At 37.5% G+C, this 21,633-nt stretch overlaps 1 protein-coding gene across 4 annotated transcripts in view; it reads right to left on the bottom strand.

Annotated features, from left to right (window-relative positions):
- Positions 1-21,633, bottom strand: part of FAF1 (Fas associated factor 1) — a 520,728-nt gene that overhangs the window by 257,629 nt on the left and 241,466 nt on the right. For all 4 annotated transcript variants that reach the window (XM_001137725.6, XM_054666796.2, XM_063780489.1 and 1 more), the window contains one exon: positions 6,897-7,002. In XM_001137725.6, coding sequence (XP_001137725.1) covers positions 6,897-7,002 — 106 coding nt within the window. The remainder of the gene's footprint in view (positions 1-6,896; positions 7,003-21,633) is intronic.

Genomic DNA, 21,633 nt, shown 5'->3' with positions numbered 1-21,633 from the left:
TAAAAATGTAATTAAAACTTATTGACATAAAAAGCTTATTGATGCAATATGCCTTTTAAAATATAAATTCTAGACATTAACTTGAAGAGACGATCCAAACTTTAAGAAGACTATGAAACATTTACAATTATCATGATGAACTATTGGTATGATTTTGTTGTATTCTTTGATAATAGCTATAATTAAAATTAAAATGAACATGGTGGCGGTAATATATGCCATCAAACAAAAGTAAACAATGCCACTAAAATATATCACAAGAATTAAATTTAGAACTACAAAAACATAAAAAGCAGGTGATGTATATTCCTAAATTTGATTCCTTGTATCCTAACCCACATAGTTTACAATAAGAACTAATTATTTCACAGTCTTAGTATTCCAAATTACAGTACTATACATGAACAGCTTTAAGGATAAGGAATAACTATAAATTTGTACAAACTGGACAGGTTTTTTTAATCTCATAACTTTGGTTAATAATCAGAATTATGATAACAGAACTGTGTGAAAATATTGTTTGAAAGCATATTCCAAAGTAAGATTATTAATTATACAACTGCAATTCACACTTAATGTACTTTATTACATTACATATTTTTATAGGACCATCTAGAGATTTGCAAAAAATGGTTGGCTCAAATAAATGGTTCTCTTTTAAGTGCATTTTATCCCTTTAGGTTCACACAATAACAGCAATATATTTTTAAAGTATATATTTTACTCAAAAAATACATAAGTAAGTCACAAACCAAAAGCTAACAGATGTGTGACTTCTAATTAGTTATAATAATCTCTGCTTCAATGCCATTAGAATGAGCCTTCCTTTTCTTTTGAAAACTAAAAAAGCTTTCCTTTGAATTTTAAACTGTCAGGGTGCTTCAAAGTCAATGTACAAAATCTGCTTTGATTAAAATTTTAGACATCTACAGTGATAACTTTATGAAAGGAAAATATTAAATTATAATTATCCTAAACAGACACAGTCTTGTGAAACTAACCCTACATTCATGTTAAAACACAAAGAGTTGAATATAATGAATTTGATTCATCCTCGGACACAAAGCTTCACCACAGTAAACTCAGTCAACTGTTGCTCTTGCGCCTATATTCATGGTGCTTAAATAGCGCACTTTAAAACAAAAAAAACTCCAATTGGCTTTTCATACATCCACCCTCCCCAAAAATAACGCACTTGAAAAACTCAAATGATATGAAAGGCTTCAAGGCCTCTTTTCTCCCTTTCATACCCCCCCTTTTTTTTTTATTTCTGTTTGCAGTAATCTGCCTTTCTCTTTCTCATTGCTACAGAGCAAGCGAGGAGGCTCAGAGCTTTGAAAAGGGGGCTCAGTGTGTAATGGGTCCACTAGAATTAATTTACTTGCACCAAATCCATTGAGCACAGAGGTTCTTTTCCCCCCTCTCTCTCTCTCTTCTCAAATCATTTGGAGTCGAACGCAGCCCCCGGCCTTTGTAATTCTAGTAAAGCACTTAAAGTGCACAGTAGGTGTTCATGAGGACCATCTGGTCAAAAGCAAAACAAGCTGCTGATTTTGCCTTTGAATAGAATGAAGCAAGTGTGAATTAGTCTCTTCAATTAGCACTATTACAACCTGTCAAGTGCATATTGTAAAACAGGATTATTACAGTATTGGTCACCAGTGCAATTATTTACTCTCTGCCTTTTCTTGCATATAAAAAAATCTTATGTTTATTAGTTTCTGATAACTGAACGTAATTTCTCTTAACCCAGGCATTTCAAAACTACCAACACATAAATCACAGATGATGAAATGTGGTCAGCTATCATGTTTGATACACATATCTTAAGTAACAAAAGGCTAAAGACTGTTCTTAATTCTTAAAATGTCATTGCTTCTATCGTCTTGAAATGCAGGTAGACAAATACTTATATGGGCCAAAAAAGATATCCAATCCAGATTATTCTAAAATAGTTCCAGAGAGGGGAAAAGACTTGTCAGTTCCAAAGAGCTGCATTATAAATATTAAATTTATTACTTCAGGGGATAATTTGTTAAGAATCACAGGAAACCTCAATATTTATAAAATGATCCCTACTGATTTATATTCATTTGAAGTGGTATGATTTCAACAGATCTCAGTTTTCAAATGCAACTTGAAACTAATAATATATATGCATATTTAAAAGATGCATAATCGTCTTTTCTGAAAGCTGAATAAAGGCTTGAATTCACTGCCCAGTTGCAGAAGAAATTATCTCTTTCATTCTTGCTAAAATGTCATTCATGATTTCAAATTTTAAAAAATCAAACTATAATATATGTTAATTAAATTGGTTCATTCTAATTGATCCAATATATGCCATTTATCTTGCAGTAAAAACAAACCACTTACACTTTTAATTAAATAAGCACACAACTTAATTTACCCTCTTGCATATGCACATTCTCAGTTACCCTACTCTTACTTCAGTTCTGTGCCAGCAACCCCAACCCTCCCCATACTGGAAAACAAAACAAACAAACCAAAAAAAACACCCAATACTTTAAAACATTTACAGAAAGGACATGTTAGTTAAGGAGTTATAGTCAACCCACTACTAGAACATCAATAATTAGCACAATCTGTGAAAGACTACATATTTTAATTACTGTTACTGGCCACCAGCATTAAAGGAGAATAGTCCAAAATATACGCTAGTCAAGCAAGTTAAGAAAGTAGCAAGTAGAAAAATAGACACAACACACAAAATCCGACGTTAGGTTCAAATGTTCAGAATCAGAGTTAGCCTTATGATTATTTAGCCCAGATTATTTTTAAGGATTGGTATAATCTATGTATTTAGTTCATTCAGTTCCTGAGACTTATTCAACTCTATTGGCTTCCCATTTAATCACTACTTTGTACAACACTGTAATAGTACTGAAATGTTTTACTACTCCCTGCAAGATATATCTTTATAGGTTGCCAATTTTCCCCTTTCATGCCATTAAGAACTAAATCAACATTAATAAGAACAGTGAGAATTCTGAGGTAAAGTGAAACTAGGAAGAGGATTTAAATAATTCCAATAGCTATTCATCATGCTTCTTGCTGTAACAGATAAGTAATACTCCATAATTCTGCACTAAAAATACTTAGGTTTCTTATTGTTATTCTGGGTCATGTGTATATTCCTTAAATTTATATGACATCTACAAAGAAAACAATATTTTGCCTAACAGAAGCTTCTGCAGTAGTAAGGCCGATAACAAAGAATCAGTTTCCAAGAAAAGTTGGCTTGATTTCAGAGACTTCATATCCTTTTCCACACCTGGGTTTTGGATTTGCTGAAAGCAAATCAATCTTTTTTTCCCCTTAATTTAACCCACCCCAAGTGCATTTGTAACCACAGATCTTTAATAGTATTAGTGAGAATTACTAGAATCTGCACCATAAACTGTTGACAAATCTGAATTCTCAGCATAAAAAAAATTCATTAAAATAAGGTAAGCCTGTTTAAATTTAAGGAAACTCACAATTTTAAAGTGTGACAAATAGTTAATTTAGGACCCAAAAAGGTTGAAAAGACAGACTATCACAGAGTTACTGTCACATTCTTTGATATTTTTTACAAGCTGTTTGGTCATAATCGAAAACAGAAAAGATTTTTCGACTTTAAGACTACTTGCAACTCTCTCCATTCTGACCTTTTTATACTGTCACTGCTTTCTCCCCAACCAGGAGGATAATGTAACTGGAAGGATTTGTACAGAGTTTTAAAAAAACAAAATCAAAATGAAAACCCTCAATAACTAACTGGCTTAAATTAAAATCTAGAGCACCTAAAGGACACAAGTCATGCATTGTGAGGCAGCAGACCACAAAGCCAGAATGAACAAACACTTGTACAACTCTTGGTTTATCACCATTAGCTTGCAATGACCATATGGTCATTGAATAGTTTATTTGAAATTCAAACTGCATTTTAGTTCTATTTTCTAACTCAGTATTTTAAAAAAATGTACTTTGTTCTAATTAAAAGTTGAAATCATAGTGCCTTTTTCAATCCTGTTTCATTTAATAGAAATTTCCCTCTGGGTGAAAAATAGTGCAAAGTTTTCTTTTAAAAATGCAAGGCTTTCAAAAATTAAAAAATATATATATATATAATACACTAAAAAAATGACCAGGAACCTTTGTGTTTTGAACATTTTTTCCTTTCCCTCAATTATATTAGTCAGGATTTATTCTTGGACCTATTAATACTGAAAAGAAATTCCTGAAACTGGTGAGATAGATTAATTTACAATTTAGCACATATGGTATCATTAAGCTTTCACATTAATAAAAGACAAATACTAGCATTATAAAATAAAACTACAAAATAGTTTCACAATTATATTTTTATCTTGATGCAATCAAACTAACTTTCCAATCATGCAACAAGAAAAAATGTACATACTTAAGTGTCATTGTGGATTGAATAGCTGTAGATAAGGGCACCTTGTCCTTCACCTGAAACTACCCCCTCCATCACAGGTGTTCCGCAAGTTGAAGCAGAAAAGTCACAGAACTAGGCCCAGAGAGGTCCCACATCCTTTATCTAAGTTGTACAGAATAAAACAGCCTATGTGTACCCGTCTACTCACAGAGAAGCAAGTGACATAAGTAGCAACTGCATTTATTTGTTCCTGGCAAACTAGCATTTAAAAATATTATTTTAAATTAACTTAAAGGGAAAAAAAGGAAAAAGGAGAAGAAACCAAATTCTTGACAAGAAATACATAAGAATATCTGTCTTTGCAAAAATATTTCTGGAACATTTTTAAAATGACATTTAGAAAATGGTATAAAAAAGATTTACTGTTTTTAAGTCCTTGAAGCTTAAGATATATTTGATAATCTACATAGCAGGCCACGGAGAACAGTTTCAGCCAACTGTGGCACACAATGGCACATTTACAGAATTTTAAATATTTCTTTTAATAATTGATGTAGTCATTTTGAATCATTCTGCATAGGATATCAGGTGTGAGCAGATTGCATTAACGCTGCTTAAACATTTCAACTTGTCAGTATGGCCAACTCGATTTCGGAAATATTTGCAGTATTTTCCCATCGAAACAGTAATAAAGGCAAAATAAATATATGCCACTACTTTATAATCACCGAACATTAATGAATATTTTATGTCTTTTTAAATCTCCCTGTTTAATTTAAAAGGGTGAAATTAAGTCTCCTCCCTGCAATATGCCAATTATCTGTAAATCAAACAATAACTTGGCCATTATGCTCCTTTTTGTTAATATAAGAGAAGCTAATTTGAAAACACTGAATAGCATTTTTAGGCTATCTGCTGAATAGTCCTTTCTGCCCTCTTGTGGGAGAAAGCTGAAACACACTCAAATAACAGAAACTAGGGGTGGGGGTTGAGAGGGTGGCAGCAAAATTATGGCTAGAAAATTCAACCCCGAAGGAAAAAAAGGCAAACTATATTTATTCATCATACATTATACTATTCTTCAATTATCAAGCCAGCAATAAAATGAATTTACCTCTTATCTTTGTCATGTTGGTTAAACTGAAGTTACTTTAAATCTAAATTTCCTTGTTTCATATATTCACATATACAATTTAGATTTTACTATCCTGTAAAATTTCAGATGCTATAATAACTCGGAGATGGAGCCATGGAAAAACATTATTTCTACCAGAAAAACACAAATGATTCTTCAAGGAATTAAGTTTTTTAATTTAGAGAATAAAATACTCATTATGGAGGTTGAAAATGAAATTACAATTTATACATATTTAAAATCCTGAAAAAAAATTAAATAACGCAAACCTACAATTCAGTTTAGGAATCAGATCAGAAAAAAATTTTAAAGAGTTTAGTTTCTAGAGTCAACAAACTATTCAAGTAATCAATGAAGAAAATAAAGCAATGAGTTATTCATGTCAAATTCAGAAGCTGAAATTCATTAACACAATATAAAAAAGGAAACCATTAATAGTCTACAGAAACAGTTCATATATTTCTGAAAGAAAACACTAGGGTGAAAACTGGTTCTTTCAAAATGACATTAAGTGACTATTTTAAGCAATGTAGTCTAAGAAAAACATTATAAAATAATCCAAGATTAAGCATGATTAATTCTCTTTAGAAAAATTAGTAGACAAATGACTGTTGCTTTCATAACTTATAAGGTGTAATGCAACATAGTCATCATTTCAATGTTTCTAAACACAAGTCCTGTCATAGCCTTAAATGTTCCCCCCACCCTCCATGAAGATAGAATTACTAGCTTTTAGATGGGTGGGGCCCAAGGCATACCAACAAGGTACCTCTTCTCTCTTGGGGGAGGTTCTCTTTTGAAACAGTGGCCTTGGTTGGTCGTGTTGAAGAAAATACTGACACTATAAATAGACTCTTCTCATATTCTAAGCTAAAAGACAGTCTCCAACAGCATCTTAGGCATACTGCCCAAGGGCAGGATGGAGCTGCTTAAGAAAAGTCCCCTCAAATTCCTTTTAGAAACAGGCAGAGTACACAATATAAATAATTATTTGAGAGCAACCTTTCAAATAAAATATAAGCATCCTCCAAAATGAATGTTGTCAACAATTTCCAAAGTAGTATTTTGAATAATGACTATAAAACCATGAAATATATTACATAATAATCGTTATTTTTAAGCAGCGTTTCAAGTTGACTAGTTTAAAAATTATCAAGAGTTCCCATTTACATCTTTCTAGGTCAAGTCATTTAGTATATCTACAGTAATCATTGATGCTCCAGTTAATTAAAATTTAAGAACCCAATAATGAAACATAAAGAGAATTTCCAACCAGAACAGATAAGCCCTCTTTAACAGGGTCAACATTAGCTATAATGAGCTACCTTTATTTCTTAGCTGTGAGACATAACTCACCTCTTGAATAGTACTGCTTCCTGAGAAGTTCAGGTTGTACTCCCGCTGGACTTCTCGGTGGGTGATGATCAGCATGAAGTTTTGATTTAATGACTCCTGCAGGGCACTGAAAGGGTTGAAAGAAAAACAAGGAACTCAGAGATGAACAAGTTCTAGCTTGCTTTACAGCTAGCTGCAAAAACCCCAGGAGTACCCTAACCTCCACACAGGCATGTCTGGGCCCCATGTTATCATATTTTCAGCTCCTAAAGGCAAGAGAACACACTGAGAACAACCAAGGGGAGCTAACCTGTTAACTCTTTCTCTACCAAGGTGTTTTTAAATTTCAAGTCTAAATGCTTTGTATACTTAAGAATTTTCTACAAGTCATAGGCTAATTCATAATATCTGCATATGTATCTCCTCCAACAAAGCTGTCAATTATATCAACTCCAAATATGCTACTAAAATGTATATTCAAAGACTCTGGTTCAATTCCAAGTGAAATAGCTGTTCTAGAATAACAGAAGTATGAAACTATTATTTATATTCATGAATCCGATTTCAGTCAAAATTCAGAAGATATTGAAATCTACAGAACTTCAATTGCTATGTAAAAATTCATTCAAAATAATTGTGCTTTCACTTAGGACTCAGTAATACACAGAATTTAGAAACTGGAGAAATCATAGCAACATTTTGTAAAGCCTATAACAAAGTTCCAAAATTTAGAAATTTATCAGAACCATGAAGAGTATATGAAATTAGTGAAAAAATCAAGAAATGTAAGTCATGGTTCTATTTTTATCTCCTCCTGGAACTGTCAATTATATCAAATTCCAAATATGCTACTAAAAGGTATACTCAAAGACTCTGGTTCAATTACAAGTGAAATACAGAAGTATTAAACTAATATTAAATGAGTATTAAACTAATATTAGAAATATTATTTTCATCAGTATTGAAAATAAAGACCTATCATCAGTATGCCTGAATAATTTCTACTGCCTGTCTCAAGTGTAATTTTGCCATGCCTATGGTACCAGGAAAATATTTTGGGTGTGCTCCATGGTTTTAACCTTCAACTTTCCTCCTTTGCCCATCTGTAACTATGTGACAAATACACACACAACATAAAGATCAGAATTAGACAGATAGGACGGGCACGGTGGCTCACGCCTGTAATCCCAGCACTTTGGCAGGCCGAGGCCAGTGGATCACGAGGTCAGGAGATCAAGAGCATCCTGGCTAACACGGTAAAACCCTGTCTCTACTAAAAATGCAAAACATTAGCCAGGTGTGGTGGCGGGCACCTGTAGTCCCAGCTACTTGGGAGGCTGAGGCAGAGGAATGGCATGAACCTGGGAGGCGGAGGTTGCAGTGAGCTGAGATTGCGCCACTGCACTCCAGCCTGGGTGACACAGCGAGACTCTGTGTCAAAAAAAAAAAAAAATTAGGCAGATAATCTGTCTGCCCTATTGTCTTCCATAGCGTTCACAGGTTAATTGTAGACTATACTCAGCAAGCACCAATATATGTATCATGAAATATTAGTAACCAAAATAAAAGAAAATCACACCCAACTAAAATAGAATTTCTTGAAGCAAGGACCTTTGTCATTATATCCATAGAAATTAAGCATAATGGGCTAGGTGCACTGGTGCGCACCTGCAATCCCAGCACTTTGGGAAGCCAAGGCGGGTGGATTGCCTGGACTCAGGAGTTCGAGACCACCCCGGGTAACATGGTGAAACCTCGTCTCTATTAAAATACAAAAAAAAAATTAGCTGGGCGTCGTGCTGGGCTCTGTGGTCCCAGCTACTCGGGAGGCTGAGGCAGGAGAATCACTTGAACCCAGAAGGTGGAAGTTGCAGTGAGCTGAGATGGCACCATTGCACTCCAGCCTGGGCGATAGAGGGAGACATTGTCCCAAAAAAAAGAAAGAAAAAAGAAAAGAAAAAAGAAAAAAAGGAAAAGAAAGAAAAGAAATTAAGCATAATGTGTGGCACACTACAGATATTTATTGCATAATGAATGAATTGTGAATTTCTAGAAGGCAAGAGTCATTCATCTTTGTATCTCACACAGAAATGTTGCCTTCTGGAAACTACCATAGGAGTTAAGACTTTGATTTTATTCATTTATGTATCAACATTAACTTGATGACTTGCATTGTTCCAGGTGCTAAGAAGCTGCGTGCGCCACCACGCCCAGTTAATTTTTGTATTTTTAGTAGAGATGAGGTTTCACTATGTTGGTCACACTGGTCTTGAACTCCCGACCTCGTGATCCACCCACCTCAGCCTCACAAAGTGCTGGGGTTACAGGTGTGAGCCACAGCGCCCGGCCCGCCCCTGGAACATTTTATAAAGAGAACTAGTAAGATATGACTTACATTTACATTTATACAAGATTATTCTGGCTGCTCTGGCCACAGTGAGCAAAGACTGGGGGTAGGGAGAGCAGACAGAAGGCTGGTTCAGGAAAGAAGTGATAGTAGCTTGGACTAAGGTGGTAGAGGCACAGATGAAAAACTGTCAAGTTCAGAATATATTTTAAAGGTGGAAGTCAGACCACTTACTGATGGAGTGTGAGAGAAAAACATAACCCCAAGGTTTCTGGCCTAAGTAAATAAGAGAATGGAATTATATTTAACAAGAAAAAGTGGAGTAGTGGCAGGTGAGGTGGAGAAATTGAGAGTGAAGTTTTCGTTCAAAGTTTGAGATGTCCATTGAGATGTTTTGAGATGTCTATTAGACAGTAAAAAAAAAAAAAAAAATGTCATGTAGAGTTGAATATAAGACTCAAAGGTCAAGTAAGAGAGCCCAGAGCAGGAGAGTCAGTAGCATATAGTCAGTTTTTAGGCTTCGAGGCCAAAACAAATCACCTAGAAAAATAAGTGACACAGACAAAAGAGAGGCCAAGATGGAACTCTAGGGCATTTCAGTCATTTGAAATCAAGCAGAGGAGAATGAGTCAGTTTAAAGGAGACTGATAAATCATCAGTGAGAGAAGAGAAAAATCAAGAAAGTCTAGTATAAGGGAGCCAAAAGAAATAACTATTTCAAATAGGAGGGTGGGATCAGTTACGCCAAATGCTACTGAGGCATTAAAGGTGGGAAGGGCAGAAAAATGACCACATTCAGGAAGCAGCCAAAAGCTCAATGTGACTGCAGTGAAGGCTGCGTGAGAGAAGTCTACTGGGAAATGAGGCTCAAACAATAGATGGGGTCAATGATCAATATATGTATGTTGAATGAATTTGAGGACAGAAATGGCGAGTAATGGAAAGACTTCCTGAGGTTTGAAGGCCTTTCAAAGGTAGATCTATTGTACAACTATTCTCCAAAATGTGGCTTTTTCTCTCTAGAGCTTGTCTGACATCCCCTCATGTCAAAAACATGCTCACTACAATCTTTGTTCATATTGTTCTCATCCTCCTTTCCTTTGCTCCCTTCCAAATACTGCACAGCTCTCAGATCACCTTTCAGGCCTCTACTTGGGTTTAGTAATGACCTTCTCTTCTCCTCTGAATTCCTATATCACATACTTTATTGTCTTGTACAGTTTGCTTTGTTTCATGTGTGGATACCCTGAATTCTAGACTATATGTTTTTATAATAACTGATTACTTATCAGTATATCCCTTGGAAAGTAGCACACTAGAAGGTGATTCAATTCAACTGTATAAAGATTCAAGAAATACTTCTGCATATTCTGAACTGCATAGAAAGAACTACTGATTATCATTTTTTTAGCCTGAGGTTTCATTTTACTCACAAAATTATACTTCTGAAAGGTTAACTGCCCCTGGTCATCAAGCTACAAAGAGGTGGAACTAATTGTCCCTGGTCATCAAGCTACAAAGAGGTAGAATCCAGCCCCTAACCTATATTTGATTCTATGTTCTTCAAACCTGAGCATCCTATCTCCCAAAAGGCTAGGCTGCTTGGGCGATACAAGGTGAACAAGACTCCTGCCTGCTAGAAGTTTACCGCTCATTCATTCACTCTATAATTATTTGATTCCTATTATCTGTAATAATACAGGAATAAAAGATAGAAATCACTGACCTCAGAGAGGTTCGAAAAGATGTTAAGATTGTGGAGAAGGGAGAATACTTTAAAGTACTATGAAGAAAAATGGACAATAATTTGATAAGTAGATATGGAGGATGATTTCAGACATAGAACAGTTCAGAAACGAAGATGGGGGAATATTAAGAAACGTGTTAGAAAGCAATGAGGAAGAAGTGTAAGGTGATGTGAAGAAAGGTTTCTGACAGAGAAAACCTTAACAATGTTAAAGACCTCCATTATGGAGGGCTTCAAATGCTAGGCTGAGGAGCTCGGAGTTCCAGAAGTCTTGATTGTTATATAGATCTTCCTTTACCTTTACATATGAATCTATGCATATGTTTAATATTTTTAGTGCTTGCCTTTATGCAATTCCTTAGATATGTCTCTTGATCTTGACTGGCAGACTTGTGTAATAACTTTGCAAACAGGTTTGCCAGGACCAGTTTGACTGCCAGACTGCTTTAGAACACCAATTTTGTCTAGTTCTACAATTCCTGGATAGCTGTGGAAGAGGGTAATTTGGCAAGCATAATGTTTATGGCTTTAAACTGCTTTAGAGTCATAAAGCCAGATCTGAATCCGTTTCACTACTTGCTAGTTCTTTGACCTCGACAAGTCATTCATTCTTTTTTTCCCCATTCATTCTTTCAACCATATTTATTGAGTGTCTAACATGTAAAAGACCCTATTTTAGGCACTTAACCACTCTGCAAATTCTTAGAAGAGGAAGATAATCCTTCACTCATAGAACTATGAATATTACATTTAAAAACCCATTTTTTTTTTTTTTCGAGACAGTCTCGCTCTGTCACCCAGGCTGGAGTGCAGTGGTGCGACCTCGGCTCACTGAAACCTCTGCCTCCCGGGTTCAAGCGATTCTCCTGCCCCAGCCTCCTGAGTAGCTGGGACTACAGGTGTGTGCCACCACGCCCGGCTAATTTTTTGTATTTTTAGTAGAGACGGGGTTTCACCATGTTAGCCAGGATGGTCTCGATTTCCTGACCTCGTGATCCACCCATCTCAGCCTCCCAAAGTGCTGGGATTATAGGCATGAGCCACCGAGCCCGGCCAAGTGGCATTTTTTTTTTTTTTTTTTTTTTTTGAGATGGAGTCTTGCACTGTCACCCAGGCTGGAGTGCAGTGGCGCAATCTCGGCTCACTGCAACCTCCACCTCCCAGGTTCAAGCAGTTCTCCTGCGTGAGCCTCCTGAGTAGCTGGGATTACAAACACACACCACCACATCCAGTTAATTTTGGTATTTTTAGTAGAGACGGGGTTTCACCATTGTGGTCGGGCTGGTCTCAAACTCCTGACCTCGTGATCTGCCTGCCTCAGCCTCCCAAAGTGCTGTGATTACAGGCGTGAGCCACCGCACCCGGCCAAGTGGGAATTTTTATTGCACACAAGTTATAAGGTGAGCTATTACAACTTACTGAAAACAGAACACTTTGGAAGGGTACTCATACTTTAAAATCTTACAGTGATAGTGAAACATCAGCAAAAGGATCTACAGTGCTTTTGTAGCAGTTACTTTTCATGTTTTAGTTCTATCCCCTGGCAGGAGTTCATACAGAATAAAACCTTGTTTTGATCACCAAACATAACTGTATATTGTGCCTAATGTTATCCAGACTGACTTTTTTTTTTTTTTTTTTTTTTTTTGAGATGGAGTCTCACTCTGTCTCCCAGGCTGGAGTGCAATGGCATGATCTTGGCTCACTGCAACCTCCACCTCCCAGGTTCAAGCGATTCTCCTGCCTCGGCCTCCCGAGTAGCTGCTACAGGCGCATACCACCATGCCCGGCTAATTTTTGTATTTTTAGTAGAGACAAGGTTTTACTATATTGGTCAGGCTGGTCTTGAACCCCTGACCTCGTGATCTGCCCGCCTCAGCTTCCCAAAGTGCTGGGATTATAGGCATAAGCCACCACACCCGGCCTGTTCTTTTTTACAGAGGTCTTGTTTGGGGCTGATTCTACCACATTCATGCTCCTTATGAGTAGAGTTTGTTTGGAGAAGTCAGATAAGGGTATTATCTTTAAACTTAGACTCTAGCCTGCTCCATTCACTTAGCCATTAATAATAATGACTAACACTTAACAAGCGCTACCACATACCAGGCATTAAGAGATTCATATAATTATGAAGTTATTATCATAATTTCCATTTTACAGATGAGGAAGCTGATGTTAAGTTACTTACTTAATTACTATCATACAAAAAAGGTAGCAATGACCTAGGTCTAACTTCAGAGATAACACTCTTATGATTGGACCTTCAGGTACTAAGGAAGTGAACACAGTAAGATCACATTTCTGCCCTTATTGAGTCTACTGAGGGATGGGCAAAGAAGCAAACTTGCAATTCACATATAGTACCCCTGTGCTTCTGTAATACTGATTTTCCTAAGGTGCTATGGAAACACAGAATAACAACTAAATTAGACCAGTGATGCTTTCCACAGAAACTGGCATGTGAACTGCTTAAGTTTTGTTTTGTGATGACTCTGAGGAGAGGGGTTAGTGGGGAAGGCTGTAAGAAATACGCCATGTTTGCTGGGCTTGGTAGCTCACACCTGTAATCCTAGCACTTTGGGAGGCAGAGGTGGGTGTATCCCTTGAGGCCAGGAATTTGAGACCAGCCTGGCCAACATGGTGAAACCCTGTTTCTACTAAAAATACAAAAATGAGCCAGGCGTGGTGGCACACGCCTCTAATCCCAGCTACTCGGGAGGCTGAGGTATAAGAATTGCTTGAATCTGGGAGGCAGAGGTTGCAGTGAGCCGAAATCGCACCACTGCACTCCAGCCTGGGCAGCAAAGAGAGACTCTGTTGTAAAAGAAAAAAAAAATGCCATGGTAATCTGTGTAATTTGCAAAGACATTTTTGCTAAAATGTTATCTAGGCAAACTGATCCTAGCTTCTAAAGCTAACTATGAGTTGAGTCCTCAGCTGCAGCATCCAGGAGCAATTTTCTCTCACACAGTACCCCCTAATTTAGGTTGGTTATGATAGTTAGCCATGGTTAAGCCATCTTGGAGCAGTCTTTTACCTTCAAGTTGGGGGGGCGCTGTGGCTCACACCTGTAATCTGAACACTTTGGGAGGCCGAGGTGGGTGGGTCGCTTGAACCCAGGAGTTCTAGACTAGCCTGGGCAACAAGGTAAAACTCAGACTCTACAAAAAATACAAAAATCAGCCCAGCATGGTGGCACGCGCCTGTAGTCCCAGCTACAGGAGGCTGAGGTGGGAGGACCTCTTGAGGATGGAAGGGGGAGGTTGTAGTGAGCTGAGATCACACCACTACACTCCAGCCTGAGTGACAGAGCCAGACCCTCAAAAAAAAAAAAAAAAAAAAAAAGTTCACGCTGCTTCAACTTTTGATCTTCAGGGTCAAAAGGATGAGTGTTAACCAAAGAAATAATGAAACAGTTAAAAAAAAAAAGGCATGTTTTCGTTTTCTTTTGTTTTGAGACACAGTCTCTCACTCTGTCACCCAGGCTGGAGTGCAGTGGCACGATCTAGGTTCACTGCAACCTCCGCCTCCCAGGATCAAGCGATTCTCCTGCCTCAGCCTCCCTAGTAGCTGGGACCACAGGCATGTGCCACCACACCTGGCTAATTTTTGTATTTTTAGTAGAGACGGTGTTTCACTATGTTGGCCAGGCTGGTCTCGAACTCCTGATCTCGGGTGATCTGCCCGCCTTGGCCTCCCACAGTGCTGGGATTATAGGCATGAGCCATCGCGTCCGGCCAAAAAACTACGTTTTCTTTTCAGTTAGAGACAGAAGAAGCGATATAAGCAAACGTAGAACCTTTTAAAAAAAAAACAAAGACAAGGTTTTGCTATGTTGACCATGCTAGTCTTCTCCTGGCTTCAAGTGATCCTCCTGCTGCAGCCTCCTGAGTAGTTGAGATTACAACCTGCAGCCTCCTGAGTAGTTGAGATTACAACCGTAAGCCACTGCGCCTGGCAAATGTAAAAGCTTTTTTTTTTTTTTTTTGAGATGGAGTCTTGCTCTGTCACCCAGGCTAGAATGCAGTGGCATGATCTCGGTTCACTGTAACCTCTGCCTTCTGGGTTCAAGCAATCCTCCCAGCTTAGCCTCCCACGTAGCTGGGTTTACAGGCACCCACCGTGCCCAGCTAATTTTTTTGTATTTTTAGTTGAGACGGGGTTTCACCATCTTGGCCCGGCTGGTCTGGAACTCCTGACCTCGTGATCCATCCACCTCTGCCTCCCAAAGTGCTGGGATTACAGGCATGAGCCACCGCACCTGGCCTGATATACAAACTTTTTAAAAGCAGTTTGAATTTTAACTCAATGCAAGAAATGGTTTTGACAGACCATATATTCTCTCTTCACTGGTATAAATTTTTTTTTCTTCATTATGATTTTTTTTTTCAATAGAAATATTTGCATTATCTTCGCCTGGGTGTCGTGGCTCACGCCTGTAATCCTAGCACTTTGGGAGGCTGAGGCGGGTGGATTACTTGAGGTCAGACATTCAAAACCAGCCTGGCCAACATAGTGAAATCGCGTCTCTACTAAAAATTAAAAAAAAAAAAAAATTAGCTAGGTGTGGTGGCGGCCGCCTGTAATCCCAGCTACGCAGGAGGCTGAGGCAGGAGAATCTCTTGAACCTGGAAGGCAGAGATTGCAGTAAGCCAAGACTGCCACTGCACTCCAGCCTGGGCAGCAAGGTGAGACTTTGTCTCAAAAACAAACAAACAAAAAACCAAAACAAACAAACAAAAAAACCTCCACATCTTCATGAACCCTCAGACGCTGGAGCTGGGTATCAGTTTTTTAGCCAGCTTTTGTGGGAACTGCCTTTGACAGACCTATTAAAGAAGGAAAGGGGGTATGGAGTCCCAGCCACTCAAGAGACTGGATATCCTCCAAGAATGGCTTGGGTTAACAGCTATGGACCCTTGGAAGATGAATCAAATCCTTCTCCTCACTGGATTTTCTTTGCAAATTCATTTGCTTTTATTTTTCTAATAACTCTAAGCTCTGTCTATTTTCCATGTTCTCAGAGCCCCTGGGCAGACAGACACAGATTGATTTCAGAGCAGACGTAGGCCAAGAAACCATAGCATTGAGTGTCCTGAGTCCAGACAAATGTTATTTATATACACATCCAAATTTGAAGAGAAAATGTATTTCTTTAGGTTTCAAACACTGTAACAGATATAAAGCAAAAAAAAAAAAAAACCTGTTGCAAAGTTCTAAAAATATATATCTATTTGCATTATCAACAAGGACACAATTTGGTTTCTACAAACAGAAAAAGACTATTAAAACTAACAGTTCTTCATCTACCCTCAGATATAGACTGAAGTTAATGTTCAAAATATAATCAGAATCACAGACTTTGTCCCTGGGGCTCCAGTGTTATTTGCAACAAAATAAAATGAAAGTTAACATTATTAAGCACTGAGTATGCAAAATGCTAGACATTTTCACACATATCACCTTATAATTTTTCTATACTGTTTCTTAATTTTAAAATTGAAGGTGGCGGGGTGGGAGCCAGGCACAGTGCTGTGTGCCTGTAATCCCAGCTACTTAGGAGGCGGAGACAGGAGAACTGCTTGAGCTCAGGAGTTTCAGACCAGCCTGGGCAACACAGAAAGGCCCTGTCTCAAAATAAACAAACAGATAAATAAATAAATAAATCTGGCATGTAACAGAAGATACTATTAAAATATAGATAGATAACCACTTTAAAATTCTCAGCACTATTACTAAGCATTAATACCTATGCCATTAACTGTTCTAGAAATCTTTTTAGTAAAACTTCTTTTCTCTACTCTCTTCTTTGTCCACAAGTCTTAGGCTTCCAATGCTCTTTCATTAGCAGAATGTCCATCTAGCTATGCCTGGGGAGATCCCATTCCAATTTAACTATGAATATTTATCAGGAACAGAGAGGTTACCTGTAAAATACAAGCCTTCTAATGAGTACCAATGTAATTTTAAGTCACCGGCTTAGTTTATACATTTTACATACCCCTCCACATTTTTTAAAAAGGGGAAAATTAGGTATAGCAAATTTTAAAACATAGGCCCTAATAAATTTGAAGCTCTAGCACAGGTATTTTTATATATATGAACATACAAAGCCATATATTATTAGCTTACATATATCAAGTATTGATAAAATCATCAACAACACAAAGAAAATAAATGTAACACTCTTTATTGTCTTGACTGAGTTTATATCTCATTCAGAGAGTACTTCTGCAACCCACTTGTAAGAAAGCACAGGGTTATTTTAATACACAAAGTAATTTTTCAAGGTGAACTTAAGGTTGCATTATGTTAGTAAAACAATCCACTTTATTAATTCCTGATGAAGAGGAGGAATGACTTCCCTCCTGCCAACTAGCAGCAGGCCCATTTCACAGGGTACAATAGTAGTAGGCAAACTGTCTTGAACCAATAATAATCACAGTAATTTAAGGATTTCCTCTCTAGGAATTCCTTGAATCCAGAACTCCCTCTTAAAGTCTTCAGTAGACAGAAGAATTAGCTAAACTAACCCATAGCCCACCTATTAATACATTAATAGTACTAGGGGAAGCACTCACTATTATAAAGTATACATCAAAATTAAACAACTAGACTAGGAAAGATTAATTCATACTGAGAGGTGAAGCCAGCTGGACTTCCTGGGTCGAGTGGGGACTTGGAGAACTTTTCTGTCTAGCTAGAGGATTGTAAAATGTACCAATCAGCACTCTGTGTCTAGCTAGACAATTGTAAATACACCAATCAGCTCTCTGTAAAACCACACCAATCAGAGCTCTGTGTCTAGCTAAAGGATTGTAAATGCACCTATCAGCACTCTGTAAAAACGCACCAATCAGTGCTCTGGGTCTAGCTAAAGGATTGTAAATACACCAGTCAGCACTCCGTAAAAACACACCAATCAGTGCTGTGTGTGTAGCTAAAGGACTGTAAATGCACCAATCGGCACTCTGTAAAATGGACCAACCAGCAGGATGTGGGCAGGGACAAATAAGGGACTAAAAGCTGGCCACCCCAGCCAGCAGTGGCGACCCACTCGGGTCCCCTTCCACGCTGTGGAAGCTTTGCTCTTTTGCTCTTCACAATAAATCTTGTTGCTACTCACTCTTTGGGTCTGCACCACCTTTAAGAGCTGTAACACTTGCTGCAAAGGTCCGCGGCTTCATTCTTGAAGTCAGCGAGACCACCAACCCACCAGAAGGAAGAAATTCCGTACACATCTGAAGGAACAAACTCTGGACACACCATCTTTAAGAACCGTAACACTCACCGCGAAGGTCCGCGGCTTCATTCTTGGAGTCAGCGAGAACAAGAACCCACTGGAAGGAACCAATTCCAGACACAATACCTGGGCTTCAGGGCTGCTATGAACTGAATGTTTGTATACTTTCCAAAATTCATACATTGAAGCCCTAACCCCCAATGTGATGATATTTGGATATGGGGTCTTTGGGAAGTAATCAGGTTTAGGTGAGGTCATGAGAGTGGGGCCTTGATGATGCAATTAGTGTTCTTATAAGAAGAGAAAGACAGATAAGAGCTTTCTCTCTCTTTCTGCCTTGGGAGGACACAATGAGAAGGTGACAAAGCCAGGATGAGGGACTGATTTTGTCAGCACCATGGTCTTGGACTTTTGACATTCACAAATAAAGGGCTATTGTTTAAGCTACCCAATAAATGGTATTTTGTTATGGCAGCCCAAGGGGACTAATATAAAGGCTTTTAGGGCCTCTGTATTCATAGTACTCAAGTAAACAGCTGCCATGAGTTCAGCACAGGCTTCTAATGTACAAATCCAAATTGAAATCTCACTCACTAAAATCCCTTTTCATAGGGTATCACAGAAAGCAATATACTTTTGTCAAAACTCGTATAACTCAGAGACACTTGAGACCTGGCTGGGAATGGTGGCTCATGCCTGTAATCCCAGCACTTTGTGAGGCTGACGTGGGAGGATGAATTGAGGCCAGGAGTTCAAAACCAGCCTGCGCAACATAGCAAGACCTCATCTCTGTAAAACAATTTTTAAAACAATTGTATGTTTATTGTATATGAATTATAACTCCATAAAAACATTAACCATAAAAAAATGCCTGAATAATCAAATACTGACCATTTTTACAGTTACATGGGCCCTATATTTTTAACTTCAAAAATACAATCATTTATTTATTTATTTATTTATTGAGACGGAGTCTCGCTCTGTCACCCAGGCTGGAGTGCAATGGTGTGGTCTCGACTCACTGCAACCTCCGCCTCCCGAGTTCAAGCGATTCTCCTGCCTCAGCCTCCCGAGTACCTGGGATTACAGGCACCCGAGTAGCTGGGATTACCACGCTCAGCTAATTTTTGTATTTTTAGTAGAGACAGAGTTTCACCATGTTGACCAGGCTGGACTCAACTCCTGACCTCGTGATCCGCCTGCCTCAGCCTCCCAAAGTGTTGGGATTACAGGCATGAGGCACCGTGCCCGGCCACAATCCACTTTTAATCAGTGTAAATGGGAACCATGGACTTGCTGCATCAAGTAGAGCAAATAACATTATATGTCCACTGACACATATGAGCTCTCAGCAGTGAAATTATACTTCTCAAATCAGTGCTATGTGTGCAGTTAAGACGAATAAAGTACTAACATCAATACAGTGATTGAAATCTCATTTCATTCCTGTTATGTGCATATGTTATTTCTTTTCTTGCACTGTATATTTTAAACAAAAATAACAATTTAAAATTGGCTTATAAGGTTCATCTTCACTAGATTTTATTTTCTAAATATGGCCTGATAGTGAAGCAAGAACAAAGACTTTATTTGAGATTACTGTGATTTTTTTAATTATAAAAATGTAATAATTTTAAAATGTGGTATTGAATTTTTCATTAATACTTTATCATTTATATCTTTCCAAATGCCCTAACATTTTTTCTCTCTTTTGTCTCTTCAGGAATACTTTGTGATCTACAATATTATTTTTATCTCTTTAGCTACATCAAGATTTTAAATTAAAAAGCGTGACACATGGCAATTTAAATTTCCATTCTAAACTTACAGAGTCATATGAGTTCTTGTCAACAAAAGACCAAATTTACCATAATTATGGATTATTTACACTAAAACAAAATAAGAAATCAATATGTAAATGTAATGTTTGTTGTAGCTAATGCAGCTAGCAATGACAGATTAGGTTCAAATAGCAATCAGTTTGAAAATCTGGCACATATGTAAATGAGCTAGGGCCTTGATGTTTACATTAGATTGTATTTCATTCAGGATTTTTAAATTGTCTCAGGAACAGCATAAAAATAAAATGTTAATCTTTCCACTATAAATATGATTTGAGCTCTCATCACAACTGAAACTAGGTTTTGCTCCTGTCCAGCTAAACTAACATATACTAATAATTCTGAGCTGCAGATTACATCATTCTTAATTAACACTCTGCTACAGTTGTTAACATCCTCCAAGACACCATGTTATCATCACCACAAGTTCTGTAACAATCTTAAAACCATGTTTAACGAAGGTTGGCCTCTTACTCTACAGCTACTTTTAATTGCTTTCTTTGCTGGCAATTAAACATGTCTAGATAAATAAACATTTGGTTTCACATAATTTCTAATAACATTTTTCATGATGATTTCAAAGTTCAGGTGGCCTCAGGTCTATAATTACTGTTTAATCAATATAGTGATATATTGGATACATCAAAATGTATTAACCAAAGTATGTAAAATTAATCAAAATGTGGTAATTAGTGATGATAGTGATATATTGTGATGCATCAAGTAGTACATGGCAAAACTGTCAAAACACAATTCTAACCATCTAGACAAAATTTGAAAAAAGCAAAGAAATATTTATAGACATATCAATTTTTGTTTCCTAGAGTAGTGACCAAGTTTCTGACTATCCATTAAATCAACCATAGAGAATACCCGCAGTTCTTTTTCAAAGTGTGATGCTAACAAGCTAATCTCAGTAGTCACTGAACTATCAATAGGCAGTAAACTGTATAAATGGGTTTGGTACCTCACTCCAATTAGATGTGTTGTGATTTCCATCAGTGCTTTAATTGAGGACAAGTTTCTTCTTTCATCCAGAGTGCATAACTTTTGGGAAATGTCCTCTTCTTAAAATTAAACACACTTTTTTTTTTTTTTTTTCTTTGAGAAGGAGTCTTGTTCTGCCACCCAGGCTGGAGTGCAGTGGTGCAATCTTCACTCACTGCAATCTCCACCTCCTGAGTTGAAGCAATTGTCTTACCTCAGCCTCCCGAGTAGTTGGGATTACAGGCATGCACCACCACACCCAGCTAATTTTTGTATTTTTAGTAGAGACGGGGGTTTGCCATGTTGGCCAGGCTAGTCTCAAACTCCTGACAGGTGATCCGCGTGCCTTGGCCTCCCAAAAAATGAGCCACTTTTAAGTGGCCCCTTATTAAAAAACATTTACCAGCCCAGTACTTTCAAATTTCACTTTTAAAAATCTAACAATGATGTTCACTACAATTAAATTTAAGTTGAACGGTAATCACAATGTACTTGAAATACTGATTGTATCAATTTATTCTTGAGAAATGAAATTACTTTAAGAATAATATATCAAATCATGCATTGTTCTAATTACAATACTGGTAACTTAA

The sequence above is a fragment of the Pan troglodytes genome, chromosome 1, assembly GCF_028858775.2.
Source record: "Pan troglodytes isolate AG18354 chromosome 1, NHGRI_mPanTro3-v2.0_pri, whole genome shotgun sequence".
In the NCBI taxonomy this organism is placed as follows: Eukaryota; Metazoa; Chordata; class Mammalia; order Primates; family Hominidae; genus Pan; species Pan troglodytes.
This window is presented reverse-complemented; position numbering and strand designations above follow the sequence as displayed.